Source organism: Bos mutus, chromosome 8 (assembly GCF_027580195.1).
Source record: "Bos mutus isolate GX-2022 chromosome 8, NWIPB_WYAK_1.1, whole genome shotgun sequence".
In the NCBI taxonomy this organism is placed as follows: Eukaryota; Metazoa; Chordata; class Mammalia; order Artiodactyla; family Bovidae; genus Bos; species Bos mutus.
The window spans coordinates 38,937,249-38,955,131 of NC_091624.1; the positions used below are offsets into that span (position 1 = coordinate 38,937,249).

At 48.3% G+C, this 17,883-nt stretch overlaps 1 protein-coding gene across 2 annotated transcripts in view; it reads right to left on the reverse strand.

The window, feature by feature from the left end:
• The window catches only part of DPYSL2 (dihydropyrimidinase like 2), a 79,110-nt gene that overhangs the window by 19,902 nt on the left and 41,325 nt on the right, over positions 1-17,883 (reverse strand). For both annotated transcript variants that reach the window (XM_005902997.3, XM_070375495.1), the window contains 5 exons: positions 15,719-15,883; positions 13,522-13,583; positions 12,475-12,555; positions 11,460-11,528; positions 5,361-5,481 (listed from right to left, as the gene is read on the reverse strand). In XM_005902997.3, coding sequence (XP_005903059.1) covers positions 5,361-5,481; positions 11,460-11,528; positions 12,475-12,555; positions 13,522-13,583; positions 15,719-15,883 — 498 coding nt within the window. The remainder of the gene's footprint in view (positions 1-5,360; positions 5,482-11,459; positions 11,529-12,474; positions 12,556-13,521; positions 13,584-15,718; positions 15,884-17,883) is intronic.

The window sequence follows — 17,883 nt, forward strand, 5'->3', positions numbered from 1 at the left end:
TGCCTCCAAACACACTGCTGATGTTTTCTTGGCGGCAAGTTAGACCTTCATGCTTTCCTTCTCCGGGGAAAATCTAAACTGAAAGAGATGACCCCGGGCCAGCCTTTGGCAGGCTCCCTAGGATAGCCGGGAACAGGAGGGCTGGGGTGCTGTTTATTCACAACCGCCTGAGCGCATTCATGGAGAATAAAGGCAGGCTGGGGGTCAGAGATGTTTGACAGCTCCCGCCCGGAGAGTTAGTCATTTCCCATGAACAAGAAGCAGGAGGACAAATCCAGAAAGAAACAATGGGAAAACGTATGTGTGTGTGTATTTCAAAACACAGCCTTAAAAGCACAGTGAAAAACTGTATAAACACTGGGAATTCCCTAGCGGTCCAGTGATTAGGGCTCCACTGTTCCACTGCAGGAGACACAGGTTCCATCACTGGTCATATAACTAAGACCCCTCAAGCCATGCAGCACAGCCAAAAACAAACAAAAAAAAAAAAAAAAAAAAAAACCTACCCAAACATATACAAGCTCCGGGAATTGGTGATGGACAGGGAAGCCTGGCATGCTCCAGTCCACGGGGTCGCAAAGAGTTGGACACGACTGTGTGGCTGAACTGAAGTGAAACATATACACACACACCCTCTCTCTCTTCTCAGAGACCCCAGGCCAGAACTCAACACCCCAGCCCCTGTCCATGGATAACCCTGTCAGATTTTGGTACCGAGAATAATTCTAAAGGAACAGAATCTTAGAAGTTTTCTGGATGGGTCCTGGGGTTTCTGGAATTGGTTCTCTGATCTGATTTAAGGTACTAATGACTCAGCAGTTATAAGAGCGCGCTGGCAGTGCACGGGATGATGAGGCAAAAGAAATGCACAAAATACCACATCAAGTGCTTAAAAGAGGCAAAGTTCTGGGTGACTGTGTATTTGATACCTTAGAACGTTTTTGTCAACCTGAGTATAACAGTATTAGCTGGTTGTTCCTAATTATACTGGACAAAGTGAGGAAAGACAAGGATGACTAAGGGATTCAAATTCCCAGCTCAAGGGTCCCATAAATGAACCAAAAGTTTCTACATCTACCCCAAAAGAGATCCTCATGTTCAGCAGCCTCAAAGCCAAACCGACTGAAAACTGAACCCAGGGTCTCACCCTGCAAGTGGCTGAACTGAATTCCCAATTTGCAAGCATCTACTACTGAGATGAGGGGATTGATGGGGGAGGAATTCTGCCTCCAGATGACTTCCCATTGCAACATCAATGCTTTCCTGAATCTCCAACCAACCAGCCTACCTGCACACTTGTTTGCCAGTGCCCACAATGCATGAACCAATTCTTTAAAATCTGTGTATGTGTGTGTGTGAGAGAGAGAGAGACAGGGAGAGGGAGAGACAGAGAGAGGGAGAGATTGGTTCTATTTCTCCAGAGCCCTGCCTAACACAAATTTTGGTGAGATTCATTCACAGCCCAACCAATGGGGCACTCTCTGGGCTCAAGATTACTAGGCTGTGCATTAACTTAACACAAAGGATTCATCCCCAAGTTGGGGTGGAACTCGCAGAGCCCTTGACCATGTGCTTCTCATTACACCCCCTCCATTCCTACTGAACCTCAGGGCACAGGAAGTCTTGTCTCAAGTTTGGGTTGTGAACATTTCTACATCTGGGTTTGGGGGTAGGGGAGGGATGTGGCTCAGATGAGGTCAGTGGGCACTGCCCATGTGCCACCACTCACACACAGAAGGCATCGGCACCATGCTCAAGTCCACACATGGATAAAATGCAGTCGGAGGGAGCCTATTCAAGAGAAATCCCTACAATGGATTCTTCATGAAAAGAGAACAAGCCCAGAGTCTAGATCTAAGGGTTCTATTTCCTAGAGGCTGGATGATCTGGGGCAAGACAGTCCATTTTCACATTTCAGTGTCCCTTCTGTGACGTCAGCCTTTGAAACTGACCAGGGTCTAAGTTCTTTGGAAGGGTGAAAACTGCCCCAGGTATTCTGGTGCTGACTGTGTCTTCCTTCATTTCCTTGTTTGCAGACTGAGGTCGGTGAGATGCTGTCCTGCTGAATGACACAGGATGAAGGAGGCAACATGGGTGACACTGGCTCTGTGGCCAGTCAAGCAGCCCCTGAAAACAGTCCTCAGTTGGGCTCCATCTTGGGCTTCCCTGGTGGCTCAGACGGTAAAGAACCCACTTGCAATGCAGGAGACCCAGGATCAATCCCTGGGTTGGGAAGACCCCCTGAAGGAGGGCATGGCAACCCACTCCAATATTCTTGCCTGGAGAATCCCAAGGACAGAGGAGCCTGGCGAGCTACACTCCATGGGGTTGCAAAGAGTCAGACACGACTGAGCAACTAACACATGCTCACTCTTCAATCATCATAGTATTAGGTACAGTTATTATATAATCCTTGTGTGCATCATCTCATTTAAGCATCATCCTCCCCATTTAGATCAGAAAATGGGACCAAAAGATGGTAAGTTATCTGCCCAGCATCACAAGCTAATGCCTAGTGGAGCTGGGATTTGTTTCAGGACAGGATGCTGATCCCAGAGCACTAGCATTCAATACAGCTTTATATTGATTTTCTTCTTGGTCACTGGGGAATCCTGGCTTCCACATTCTCCATGACTTTGCCGAGTGTCAGACTCCAGTTTCTACCCAGTCTGTTAAGGAACCAAACACCAACAGATACCGAGGAGATAGCCACAGCATATCCCATATTAAAATAATCTCAAAACATGAAGGTGAGTCAGACATTAGTGGGGACCTTCAAGGCCTGAGGTCAGATGCAGATGATCAAAGCCCAATTCCACATTTCAGCAGCTCTGAGCTCCAGTTTACTCAGCTGCAGAGTAAAGCAAGTATAAAAATTCTTGCCCCAGCGCCTCCCAAAGTAATTATGAAGTTCCCACAAGATGGAAAGAGCCTATAAGCAGGCTAGGATTTCTCCTTCTTGCTAATTAACACCAGGATGCACCAGAAATTCCTTTCTGGCAGCTCAAGTTCATCTAAAGCAAAGGCTTTCAAGGTCTACAGGGCAAGAGCTGTTGAATGCAAAAGCCACCCTGGAAAAAAAAAAAAAAAAGAGCCACCCTGGGAACCACAAGCAAGCAGCACAGTTGGACTCACCCTGAAGGTTCTGAATGAAGAGACTGAAGTCCCTTCTTGGTGCTCAGACCCCAACACCCAAGCAGGTTCTAGATCATAAGGAAAACACGGGGATATCCTGGGGTACTGAGTCGCAGAATATCAGAGGGGGCCTGGACTCTAATAACACACTCCAGCTTCAAATAGAAGAGCTGAGACACAGAAAGGAGGAGCCGCAGCACTGCTGGTAGGGCGGGCCCCGAGCCCAGAGCTCTGCAGCCCCACAGCAGGACCAGGGCCACCTGCCCCAGACTGAGACTCTTCCATCTTGCAATTCTGATAAGTCAGAGTTGGAATTGGAAAACACGGCTGTAGTGTTTAATTCTGCTAAATTGAATGCTTAATTATATTGAAACTATATTAAAATTTTTGCTTAACTTTCTGTTTCTTCTTTTCATTTGGGTATGGTATGGTTACTAACAAGCTGTGCCCAGCTTCCCCTTTTCAGACACAGTGCCAGCTGTCTCCCCTCTACATGGAAGCAGCAATACTACGATTAGCGCTGGGTGCTGAGGCTGAATCCCACATTGCAGATGTGTGCCTGGGTGACAAAGGGCCCAGATGAGGGAGGGTCACCAGCAGTAATCATCCACGTCTCCTAGAAACACAATTCAAAGCCGATTCTAAGTAAGTGAATAGTGGTGATGATGGTTTAATCACTAAGTCATGTCTGATTCTTTCTAACCCCGGGGACTGTAGCCCACCAGGTTCCTCTGTCCATGGGATTTCTCAGGCAAGAATACTGGAGTGGGTTGCCATTTCCTTCTCCAGGGAATCTTCCCCACCCAGGGATCAAAACTGGGTCTCCTGTATTGCAGGTGGTCTCCTGCATTGCAGGCAGATACTTTACCAACTCAGCCACCAGAGAATGTTCCATTGCAAAAAGGCAGTTCCTTCTAGCTGCCAGGAGAGGGCAGGTTTCTGAAACACTAGTAAATGCAGCAACCATTTCATGCAGCGCCTGAGGACCAAGACCCCACGGGAGCTCCAGAGGACAGGGACCAGGAATTCATTGCTGGGGCCATCTAGAAGCCATCAGCTCTTGGGACAAGCTGACTCAGTGGTCATTGAGCAATCTGTTCTAAGTCTTGCACCAACTCACCCACCAGTGAAAAAAAAAATCCTCCTGATCCATATGGACCACATCCCACTGAGAACCAGAGAATGAACCAGAGAGGTCAAACGGCTCCCTTGTTAATGGAGAAAAAAAAGATACATGGAGAGAGATAAAGAAATCAAAAAAGAATGAGAGAGAAAGACCAAGAAAGTAATACAGAGACCAGGAGAAAGCCAGAAGAAAGTCAAGAGAGAGAGAGAAATGGAGACAGAGATGGAGAAATGCAGACAATAGGGTTGGGAAATATAATGGAGGGAGAGAAGGAAGAAAGGAGGGAGAAAGGGAAGATCCTTCTATGATACTCTTGTCCAGATCCAGCCAAGATCCACCTCAAGTCCACTAAACAGAATCAGTCTCCCTTTCTGTGTACTGAGCTACACTCCCAAGCAGAGACCACGGTGGTGTGATTACCCGAACTCATAGTCAAGGTAGCTACAGTAGGGCCGTGTTGCATTCATAATGGATAAGGTGATCGGGGCACATCCCCTGGAACGGTACTTAGTAGATTAGTTTCCAAGAACCTTGCCGCTGGAAATAAGAGCCAGCCTCAGCCCAGAATATATCGCCACCATCTACAGGGCGCCACTGGGGCACCAGAACAGGATATGATGATGGGGTGGAGGAAGGGAAGCCAGGGGTCGGGGCAGAACCACGCCCCCACAAGCCTCTCTTACACACGCCAGCGGAAATCACTCCCTGCCACAGAGGGGAACCACATTTTGCAATGGAAGGTTCCCCAGGATTCTGCGGCAGATAGAAACTGACGTCATCTGTGTATGTGCCTGGTTTATTTAGACTGCATCAGATTAAATCCAACTCTTCTACAGAAGTGAGGGCAGGAGGCAAAGCATGTGGCCCACCCACCCTGCACTGTGCACAGCTTTAAATAGATACCAATACGGCTGCAGCCCCGGAACAGAGCGAGAAACAGGAGCTGCCCGCCGCACCAAGATGTAATTAGGTTAACGCTGCAAAGTGATGAGAGCACAGCAACCCACTTGGCAGGAGGAGCTGGAAAAGCAGTCCTTTCCCCGACCTACAACCCCTCCAGAACCTGCGCTTACACAGTGAGACCGCGAGCAACACTTACCCTTTTTCCGGGCCTGGGCGATAACTTCCGCTGCGCTCTTGCTCATCACCTTGGTGATGTACAGGGGGCAGTTGGTCTGGTTGGCGATGGTGATGGAACGGTTCACGGCTTCAGCCTCGACCTGCAGAAGAGCATCCCAGTGTGAGAACTGTGTCCACTGTTCTGTCAGTTCCGAGCTCATCTCTACCCTCCACCCAAGGGGAGGGGCTACAGTGAATCAGAAACTAATGCGTGCTCAGGGTTCTACCCCCAGTGGCACAGAGGGCAAGGGCAGTGACTTGCCCAGCTGACCCTTGTGGATGGATCTAGGTGTGATAAGCAGCCACCTGGAGTCTGTAAAGGAATGCAGTTTCTCATGAGTCTCAGGCCCTTCTCCCATACCCAAAGGGTCAGTAGCTCTGGGGGTGGGACCCAGAAGGGTGGGTCTTACCAACTCTAGGTGATTTTTATGCTTGCTAATGTTTGAGAGCCACCATGCCTAGAAACTGATGGCTCCTAGCTTGGCGCATTCACCCCAAGCGTGTGGTCTCTCCAGTCAAGACATCCAATGTGGAATTTTTGTGCTGGGCTTCAGTCCCATGCTCACAAATGAAGCCAACCTCACCCAAGGAACAATGCGATCTCACAGTGCTCTGGGAACAGGGGCAGGCAGATCTGTGTAAACCAAAGGCCCCTCTGTATGGGCAAACCCATCATCACCAGCCATAGACTGGTACGCCCTTCCACATGAGATGGGAGGGCTGCTCTAACCAATAACCTGATTCTTTAAACCTGATGCTTCAGTGAACGATATTCCAAAGACCCCAAGGGATGGGGCTTCCCTGGTGGCTCCGATGATAAAGAATCCGCCTGCAATGTGGGAGACCTGGGTTTGATCCCCTGGACAAGGGATAGGCTACCCACTCCAATATTCTGGCCTGGAGAATTCCATGGACAGAAGAGCCTTGCAGGCTACAGTCCATGGGATCACAGAGAGTCAGACATGACTTTCACTTTCACTTGTTCACTTTCAGTGAATGATATTCCAAAGACCCCAAGAGATTACTGCTAAACACCTGATCAGGAAAGACGAGTTCTTAGGTCACTGTATCATACAGAGGAATCAGCAGTGTGTGCTGAGCGTGGGCAGCTGAAGGAACAAATGCAATGATGAGACAGAGGACCTCAGGAAGCTTCTTGCTCCCTCCCAAATTCTGGCAAAAGGCTGACTTCCACTAACTCTTCTAGGCGAGGGGCTGGGTCTTTCTTGAATTTTTTGCTTCCTCCAGGCAGTTCCCAGGGTAGCTCCTGGTACCCAGCAGGTGCTCAAAAATGTTCACTGAGCAAGTAAGTGACTTCATTTCAGGTTAATGGTTAAAGCTAGGCTGGTTCCATAAAGAGCTGCCACTTTTCATAAGACATGACCAGCTCCAGACTGAATCATCTTAGCTAACCAGTCTCTATGGGAGTTCAGCCAAGAACTGAAGTTCTGTAAACTGCGCTAACGGGTGATCTAATTTAATATAAGAGGACACTATCCTTCATACTTGGTCTCTTGGGCCTCAACTATGTGAAGAGAGATGTCTAGAGACCCACAGGCAAACCAAACAGCCCTTGAAAAAGCTCATTAAACATCCAAGTGTTTTTAATTCCTGGCATAGCTGAATGATCGCCCTCCCCTCTCCGTGGCTCCAGTTACAACAGAAGGGCCTCTGGCCCCGTCAGCATAAGGAGGGACGTCTTGCGTCTCTGCAGTCACCTCAAAAAGTACACAGGGGATGTGCAAACAGGACTCCACTAGAATCTGCGTGCTTTCCAGGGGTGCAGGTGACTGCCTGAATTCACGGTCTCTACCCAAGACTCTTCTGAAAGCGAACAGAGGCGCTATTCATAACTGCCCGGGGCAACGGGTGTGGACCAGGACTGCCTGGGGTGAATCAGAACTCACAGTCAGGCTCATTAGGGAATAAATGGAGCAGAAGTGCCAGTTCCAGGGGGCCCCTACCCAAGAGGAGTGGTTTCTGTTAAGACTGGTTTGGTGGGAGAATCTGGGTCCCAAAGCCCTGTCTGGATTGGCTTATCTACTGTCAGGTGAGTTCTGACCCCTCCCCTTCTCCAGCTGGGCAGTACGGTCATGTCGTGGAGAGAAAAGGTCATGTAAACCCCACCTCTCCAAGTTTTACCCAGAACCATGGAAGGATTCATGCATACCCTTCTGCATGTACATATTGTGACCCCGTGGACTGTACCCACCAGACTCCTCTGTCCATGGGATTCTTCAGGCAAGAATACTGGAGTGGGTTGCCATTTCCTTCTCCAGGGGATCTTCCAGACCCAGGGATAAAACCTGGCTCTCCTGCATTGCAGGCAGATTTTTTACCAACTTAGCTACAAGGGAAGCCTGGTACATGTGTATGCCTCTGCTAGAAAACATAAATTGTCTCATGCACACTGAAATCTGGCTTCAGTATTATGACAACAGTGTTATGTTTAAAAATAAAACTTTGTCTTTGTCTCTTTATAGAGCTGTCAGGGATTTAAGTGGTCACCTGAGCCACGCTTTCTGCTTTTAAAGATGAGCCACCCCAAGTAATGACTGTACCCCGGTCATCCCATGCCAGTTAGGAGTTTTCCTACTCCATCAAAAATTCTGTCACCTTCACCTCCGGGACCCCACTCTCCACCCAGACAACAGGCTGTGTGTGTGTGTGTGTGTGTGCACGTGCACGCTTTGTTTTTACTTTTGGCCATACAGCGTGGCTTGTAGGATCTCAGTTCCCCAACCAGTGACTGAACCTGGGCCACAGCAGTGAAAGCCCAGAATTCTAACCACTAGGCCAACAGGGAACTCCCCCGACACCAGTCTTACTTCTCTTACTGGCTCAGAACCCCATCACATGTCGCCCCATCTACTTACTCTGCATCTCCCTCTTTCTCCATCCCCCACCCCCCAGCTCACCCAAAATTCCCTTCACAAAGGACCACTTTCTCATCCACCTCGACATCCCCTACAGGCTGAGCACTGCCTCCATCATAATATGCTCTTGGGTACCACTGATGGACAGGAGGTTTCTATTAATAGATTTCTGCATCCCTATTTGTCTCCCTTTCAATCTTCTCTGCTGAAAACTGGGGGAAATCCTACCAGCCATCTCACTCGGTGAGTTGGAAAGAGCAGCAGAAAGAAGAGTATGTTTTGTGTGGTTCAAGTCAAGTTAACCATCAGGACGCTGTCAATGGATCATGAAACCAGGAAGGAATTCTGTTATTAACTGTGTTTTTGCACTGGCAGCATCTCCCTAACTTCATACTAAAGCTCAGTTCCCTCAATATACAGCCGTGTTTTATTCTCTTTATTGCTTATGTACAGTATGTGAAAAATACTTAGTGTTAGTCGCTCAGTTGTGTCCAACTCTTTATGACCCCATGGACTATATAGCCCGCCAGGCTCTTCTGTCCATAGAATTCTCCAGGCAAGAATACTGGAGAGAGTAGCCATTCCCTTCTCCAGGGGATCTTCCCGACCCAGGGATCGAAACTTTGTCTCCTGAACTGCAGGCCAACAATGGAACCTGGGTCTCCTTTACCATCTGAGTCACCTGGGAGGCCCTACCCAGAATATAACACGCTGTTGTTAACAGATCCCTACCAATGAATTGAAAAACCATCCCCGGGAGCCGAGGAGAAGGTGCCAGCTGGCACCTGGCGGCTCACACGGCTGTCCTAAGGATGCATCTGCTCAGGAGAAGCACCGCACACCGTGCCTGGCCTCGAGTCAGTGCCTCTGAACCAGCTCAGCAGCACGTGCCCCTGGAAAGCAGACAGTCCCAAAGCAGCCTCTCGTGGGACCACAGGACCCCCCCCTCAAGGAGCCAGGACCTCCCCATATTGGAGTGCTGCCGGGGCTGCCAGCTCCCAAAGGAGGATTCTAGGGGTCCCAACACAGCAGCGGCTGCAAAAGAAATGTTCCATGCCTCAAGGTGGAAAAACAGGTGACGTTTGTGGTCATAATGGCAACCAGGCCCCCTCTTCTCTGATAGCTTTGGCCTGTTCAGTAAACCCAGGGGGGACTCGCTTTCTGATCGGGGTGTGCCGGGACCTGGGGAGGCAGTGCAGATGGTGGGAAAGGTAAGACGAGAAGCAAGCCCCCAGGAAGGCTCTGAGATGGAAACCAGCAGGCAGCTCTCACTAGGAGCCCTGGGCCACAGGAGGAGAGACATTTACTCTCAGAAGACAATATCCTTTTCCCCTTCTCTCCTGGACAGTTGGAACTGGAGGGGAGGGGCTCCCAGCCAGGCTCCAGGATGAAGGTTAAGAGTAAACATTCTAATGAAGCCCAGCCCCAGGCGTCACCACCTGGTTACACAGGCCACTGGCTTCCCACGGAGCTTGAGCTCGTGTGTGTGTGTGTGTGTGTGTGTGTGTGTGTGTGTGTGTACACTGAGAGTAGTGGGCGGGGGGCAGGCAGGAACTGCACTTGCTAGCTCTCTGATGCTGAACTTCACACCCCTGTGATTTTTTTCACAAAAGACCCAGGTGACAAAGGCAATGCCTCCAGGCAGCACCACACACAGGCAAGCAGAATGGAACAGGTCCCCTGGACACAGCTGTCCTTTCATCTGAAGGTAATGTCCTGAGTCTCAGATGGTAACGAAGGTGCCCTGGTGTGCACGTGTCTATGTATGTAAATGTGTGTAATTATGTGTGTCTGTGACTCTGTGTGTATCTGTGTATATGTGTGTGTATCTGTAATATGTGTGTCTCTGTGTCTGCGACTCTTGTTTCTGTGACTCTGTATGTGTATATGTCTGTGTATGTATATGGATATAACTGTGAATGTCTGTGACTCTATGAGTCTCTGTGTATATGTCTGTGTCTGTGATGCTGTGTATGTATGCGTGTGTGTGTGTGTGTATCTCTGTATGTGTGCACATATGTGGTAAGAATGGCAGAACAAGGAAATTAAGCCCTCAGTGCGTGCAAAACATTCCAAGTGGATTTCCGCTTTTGCTTTTTTCTGCCTCTTTCCTACAATCTTTCTCCTTTTTCAGCCTCATGTCTCCCCACAAAGCCTGGGGAAAAGCCTGATGAGACGAGGCACTTCTCCTCACCCCAGGCAGCCTGTTGATGGCACCTTCAATGCCACACGCTCAGAACCCATTTTCTTCTAGGGGGAGCAGAGCCCCTGCACCCACGGGTCCTAACCCAAGTGACCCCTCCCCAGACTCAGTGCAGATGTCCTAGGCCTGAAATGCTGTGATTTGGGGGCCCTGGTCCCATCCGTACCCCTCGGACCCAGCATCTTCCACCACCTGTTTCTGGGAGGAAAAATCGTAATTTTAAGTCATCATCCACATGGCAATTTTATCTGCCTCCTCTGCCCATCCCTTTTCCCAGGACAGAGTCTCTTCACTTCCATCAGACTCCCAGCATCATCTTTGCTCAGAGCCACCAGGAACTCCAAAACCTGACCTTGAGCCTTTCCTTAAAGAGCTAGCTCCTGAAAAGTATTGAGGCCACAGATTCTCATTTAGAAAAAGACTCTTCTGTCACGTAAGATGTAAGCCCTCCTTCTCACTCACAAGCTTCGCCATCCAAAGCAGTGACTCTCAACCACTGGGCCAGCAAGAACCCTGCTCTGAATTCTTCTCCCTCAACTGTGAAAGATTCGGTCTACCACGCTCTGCTGATTGTGCTATACCCCATATAGACTTACCATGGAAACACTTACAATCTCCCTTCTGCCTTCTAGATACTTACAAGAGCTTTTATGGCAAGATGTTGGAGGCCCTGGGTTATGAACCACAAAACCCCTATTGCTGGATGCTAATAAAAGCTGTTTGTGTTTGTCTACCTAAGGAAGGGCTTGGAGAATTAGAGACAGAAAGAGGAGTCGTTAGGTTAAACAAGCCACACTGCTTTACCCCACAGCACATTCTAATACTTCACTTTGCCTGTGTAGACACTTCTCAGTGGCGGACTGGGATGTCCCCAGGGACCAAAATCAGCATCCAAGGGAAAAAACCAACATTCTCAACAGGCAGGAAGTGGGCGCTTTGTGGCTCCGGCGGCGCCCACCCCAGAACACAGATTCATCCCCTCCATTCAGCAGGCACTCACCTCCTCAGGCCGGCTCAGCACATGTCCCTCAGGGCCCGTGATGCCCAGATCCAGGATCCTCTGCTGCTCCTGCAATGTTTAAAAGAAAACCAGGCTGTCAACCCAGTCAATCTGAAAGGAAATCAACTCTGAATATTCATTGGAAGGACCTGATATGAAGAGTCAACTTCATTAAAAAAGACGCTGATGCTGGGAAAGATTGAAGGCAGGAGGAGAAGAGGATGACAGATGATGAGATGGTTGGATGTCATCACCAACTCAATGGACAGCAAACTCTGAGAGATGGTGAAGGACAGGGAAGCCTGGCATGCTGCAGCCCATGGGGTCACAAACAGTTGGACACAAACTGGACAACAACAAGGCTGTCAGGGGGAACTGGATCCCACATGAGCCTAATTGCCAAGATCTGGGTAAAAATCACTCCGATGAGACATCAAAATGGAACTGCTGGGACTTTCCTGCCGGTTCAGGGGTTACAACTCCACACTTCCAATTCAGGGGGTACAGGTTTGATCCCTGATCAGGGAACTAAGATCCCCCATGCCATGCAGCATGACCAAAAATTAAACTAAAGTGGCACTTTCGACCCTCATCCCAAGACCCCACGAAGAGAGGGCTTGGTATCCCATCCCCGGTCCTGCCTGAGTTATGACAGGTCAGTTACAGCCTCGCCAACAGTACAGCTATCCCCTAGGATACTAAAAGCCAACGTATCCCCAGTCCTGGGCTACAGGGTGACATATCTATATGTGGGTGTCCACACCCGCCTCCCCGCAGGCAGCCACATCACAGTGCTGAGAGAAAGGACTTCTCTATGGAAAGGCTGTTCGTCCTAAGAACACATCAAGGGGCACGTGCATCTCCGACCTTCATGCTGTCGTAAGACTGTTCCCACAGTCCCCCTGGGTCACTCTGCTTGTCCCCCCTGGAGGTGAGCTACGGCAGCCACTCCACTCCTTCGAGCCTGCCTCTCACCCAGTGGGTCATGTGGCAGTGACAACGCGGAAGCACGCACCTCTGCGATGATGTCGCCGTTTTCCGCGTGGACCTGGGCAATCGCTCCAATATCCCGGATCACGCTCAGGACTTCATAGATCTGAGAAAGGGAGGGCGTGGGATCAGAGACAGGGAACTCAGTGTTCCTGGTCATAAGTACCACCACCTCCCTGACAACCACCAGGACTAGCACCAGGACGCCTCAATGCTTCTATGAAGGCCAGCTTTTCTGACATGCCTGAGGGCAGTGTTTCTGGTCACATGTAGCAGAGAAGGACCTCTCAGTAATTAACAGATAATCAACAGAGGCAGGGTAACCTACAGGGCTTAGATGAGGAGAAGCTGGTGGGTGACACCAGCTCTGCACCAGGTTTGCTGAGAGGGGTCTGAGAACCCCTCTCAGTTATACTGCCCCAGGCAGGTGGCTGATTCCAGAGCCTGGGAACACCAGTCCTGGGCGGCCAGGGCACGGGCTTCATACCATCCCCTGAAGGGAGTGACATCAGGGACTTCATTGACCAACCATTTCCCGTGAGCATACACTGGAGGCGGCTGTGAAGACAGCAGCAGTCCACGCTGAGTTTATTTTTGTGTGTGGTGTCAGGGAGTGCTCCCATTGCATTCTTTTACATGTAGCTGTCCAGTTTTCCCAGCACCACTTATTGAATAGACTGTCTTTTCTCCACTGTATATTCTTGCCTCCTTTGCCATAGATTAGCTGATCATAAGTGCATGGGTTTATTTCTGGGCTTTCTATCTTGCTCCATTGATCTATATTTCTGTTTTTGTGCCAGTACCATACTGCCAGGTGTTAAACAGATAGCTAGTGGGAAGCTGCATTATAGCACAGGAAGTTCAGTTCAGTGCTCTATGATGACCTAGAGGGATGGGATGGAGAGGTCCAAGAGAGAGGGGATATATGTGTTCATATAGCTGATTCATTTGGTTATATAGCAGAAACTAATGCAACATTATAAAGCAACTATATGCCAAAAAAAAAAAAAAAAAGACAACAGCATTGGCCCAAATGTACCAAATGCCAGTAAGAAAAGCCGGCTTTTCTTACCTGGGAATCCGTGAGCTGGAAGCGATCTTTGAAAGCCATGTACACAAGGAAGGAATTCACCCCTAGAGGACAGACAAAATAGAGAGGTGGAGATATGACTCACAGATAAACCAAATAATCTGGATGGGAATAAGGAAGTTATAATATGTATATGTGTGTGGAGAGAAAAACTCAGAAAGAGGAAGAAAGGAAGAGATAAAGAGAGGCAGAGATAAAGGCAGAGACCAAAAGATAAAGCAAATAAAGGTGATAAAATACCAGCAACTGGCAAATCTGGTACTAGGCTGCATAAGGGTTCTTTTTAATATTTTTACGGTTTCTCTTAATTTAAAACTATATCAAAATTTTAAATTGCCAGTATTTGTACACCCATTTTCAAAGCAGCATTGTTCAAAAGAGCCAAAACGTAAAAGCAAAATAAGTGTCCATGGATGAAGGGCTAAACAAAATGTCCATCCATACAATGGAATATTATTCAGCCTTAAAATGAAGGGAATTCTAACACAGGCTACAACGTGGATGAGCCTTGAGGACATTCTGCTAAGTGAAATAAGCCAGTCACAAAAGGACAAACGCTGTGGGATTCCACCTATATGCCAAGTTCACAAGGACAAGTAGAATGGGGGTTGGGGGAAGGGAAAGGTATGGTTTAACGGAGACAGAGTTCTAGTTTGGAAAGATGAAAGAAAGGTCTGGAGATGGATGGTGGTGATCCCTGCACAACAGTGGGAATGTCCTTAGTGTCACTGAGCTGTACATTTAAAATGACTAAGACGACAAATTTCACATTATGCTGTATTCTACCATAATTAAAAGTTAAACATTAGAAAGAAATTTGCTCCTAACTGTTGTGCCTTAACAAGAAAGTGAATTCAAAGATCTATAATAAATGTCTTTTCTCCGGTAAACTGACTGCCTTCTATGCTGATTTTTCAGAAATGTTTTAAGACAGACAAGGTCTGTGGGTGCAACAGCAGATGTCACAGCTCTCACCCTGGCATTTTAGATTTCTTGCTTCCAAAAGCACCAGACCAAACATCCCTGATCAACATCCATCACAAGGGTAAACAACTGTACTGACAACCTGCTAGCCCTGGAGCTTAATTCAAGCCACGGGAGGTGCTGGAAGCTGCCTGTGTTCAATGCCTTGGGACACTTCGGCCCTTCTCTCCTGCTAGGCAACAGTTGCTATGGGAACCCTCCAGGCTGATGTGGAGTAAATTCATTATTAGCATTTAATCCATTTGAGTCTCAGTATTTGCCAAAGTGAGAAAGGTCAAGGATTACCTAGTTTCTTTCATGTGGGAATGAATCTTAGGGTATCTAATCCAATATCCTCATGTGAGACTTTTTGTTAAATTGAGACTCATAAAATTTAAGTGATTTGGCCAAGGTCACACAGCCAGTTTATGGAAGAGCAGAGAAATAAGCCCCAGGCTACAGATTATCATTCTAAGCTTTTTCCACTGTATCTGTAGGTATCTACTGTATCTATGCCTAGATTTTACTCTCAGCTCATGGTATTTCTTAGCCTAGAAGTTCAGAACCATAGAGCATAGACATTTCCTTGATGATTTGGATCCAAAGAGGTCAACATGTGACCCCATGTGATCTCCTGTCTATAGCCAAGGTCAAGAAGACCCCCAAAGATGATGTTGTCTGATAACATCACCCAAATCCCTAAGGTTCCTGTGGATAAGAGGGACCCAGAGGCACCCGGAGGTGGTTAAGATTCCCGCAATATCCCTGGAATATCCCAATATCCCTGGGATTCTTTCAGAACCCAGTCCTTACAATCTGGCTCCCACTATGGAACAAAAAAAAGACACCTCATGTGGTTCCAGAGCCTCATCACCCTCAAATCTACCCTGGTTCTCCTGGGTTTGCAAACAGAGGCTGCCGAAGTCCTGTACTCAGGATCCCGGGCTCTCCTCTAAGATTACCCAGAATCCACTCCTCTCCTTTAAGAGCAAATCCCTCTCACATCCACAGTGTGCTTACACCAATAAGCTGTGACCAGTTGTCTGACCATGGCCATGCCCAGCACAAGTTGCAGGCCACGCCCTCCCTCCTGGCACACAAGGCAGGTGCAGAAGGCCCCTAGGAGCACTATTCACACAGCTTTTCTTCAGAGCTGGGGCAGCTCAGGGTCTGAGAAGGAAACACCTCCAGGAAGTGTTGGGTGGGCACAACCTACCATGGTCCTTCACCAGGGCCTCCATCTCCTCCTGGACGCCCTTGTGCCATTCAGTGATGTCCACGTGCAGAGAGTAGTCACAGCAGGACTTGCTGTCAGCCCATTCCCGCCACTGGTCAAAGGCGGCCAGCAGGCTTGTCCCAGGCTCAGGAACCACGTGGTCAACTAGAAAGGAACAGAAGTGTCGTCGTCACCAATAGGAGCTTCCAGGTGTGTAAGCCAGAAGCTGTTTCCCCATTTCAACCCTGAACAAGGGCTCAAAATTAAGATGGAACTCTACCACCAGGTTTTAAGCATCCACTTAACCAGCAGACTACCCAAAAAGGAGAAAGCAGAAACTTGGCATGGCATGACTACTCCAGTGAAACCATGCATGACCTGCCCAGATCTGATTTCCCGGCACAAAACCCCTGAAAGTAAAGACCTTGGGCACTTTTCACGGACAATGAGTCCTTTTGGACAATGGCAGTGTCAAATGGCAAGCCGGAGCCACCGAGTCCTTTTACATGTTGATAGCTATTTCGGTGACACCCTCCACTGGACGACAGGGAACTTGAAGATGCTGGACCAGAGCCATGCAGACGGGGCCTTTTAAAAGGTCCCCGGGAACTGCTTCTCCATCTTTCGGCTAAGATCAAATGTAAAGGTTCCCCAGCATATCCACTATCTCATCACCACTCGGATTTCTGCGGCATAATACCACTTTGTAATTCAAGGGCGATCGTTCATCCTAAGAGTTCAAAGCATTTTAAAACTGCAGTTATTGTTATATTATTATTGAAGTAGTCTGATAGGGAGTACAGAGGACTAGTCAGGCTTACGTAGCTTCGTTTCCCGGCTCCACTCCCCACCAGCAAGGTGAGCTACTTCATCTCCACTACACTAAGTTTCTGGATTGGTTTAAAATAGAGATACGGGCACTTCCCTGGTGGTCCAGTAGTTAAGACTTTGCCTTCCAGTGAAGGGGGCACGGGTTTGATCCCTGGTTGGGGAGCTAAGATCTCATATGCCTCGGGGCCAAAAAAATGAAATATAAAACAGAAACAATATTGTAACAAATTCAATAAAGACTTTAAAAAGTGGTCCACATCAAGAAAAATATTTAAAAAAAAAAAACAGGGATATTACGTACCACACACATTGGTTATGAGGATTCAATGAGACAGCGTATCTATCAACATTATGTGATTTAGTCACTAAATCATGTCCAATTCTTTGCAACCCCATGAACTGTAACCCGCCAGGCTCTCTGTCCATGGGATTTCCCAGGCAAGAATATTGGATTGTGTTGCCATTTCCTTCTCCAGGAGATCTTCTCCACTCAGGGATTGAACCTGGGTCTCCTGCATCACAGGCAGATTCTTTACCAACTGAGCCACTAGGAAAGTCCAACCTTAAGTTCCTCCCCAATTTAAATCCTCCAATGGTTTCCCTTTACTCTTCAGATAAAAAAAATTTTTTTTATATTTATTTGTCTATTTATTTGGCTGTACCAGGTTTCAGTACAGCAGCAGGATCTTCACTGAAGCAGGCAGGATGTTTAGTTGCAGCATGCGAACTCTTAGTAGCAGCATGGGGGATCTAGTTCCCTAATCAGAAATCAAACCCAGGTCCCCTGCCCCGGGAGTGCAGAGTTTTATCCACTGGACCTCCCCGATGGCTCAGTGGTAAAGAATCCACCTGCAATGACGAGTGTGGGTTTGATCCCTGGGTGGGGAAGATCCACTAGAGGAAGAAATGGCAACCCCCTCCAAGTATTCTTCCCTGGAAAATCCCATGGACAGAGTGGCCTGGTGGGCTACAGTCCATGGGGTTGCAGAGATTCTGACACAACTGAGCACACTCCAGGGAAGTCCCAGATAAAAGTTAAAGTTCCCAACAAGATCCTCGCCTACCTCTAGAAATCACCCTGGACCATTTACCCCTTGCACTCTGCTCACCAGCTGCTCAGAGGCTGCCACTGAGTTGCTATAATATTATCAGCCTGCTCCCCTCTGCCACAGGGCCTTTGCATGGGCCGTGGTCTCTCTTAGGTCTTGAAGAGTTCTCGCCCAATTGCCATGATTATTATTACTCATCCTCTGCCCAGAGACACTCAAATACAAACCAAAGTGACATGTCCAAGGTTAATTCAAACTTATGCAACCAAGAGGACAAAACCCAGG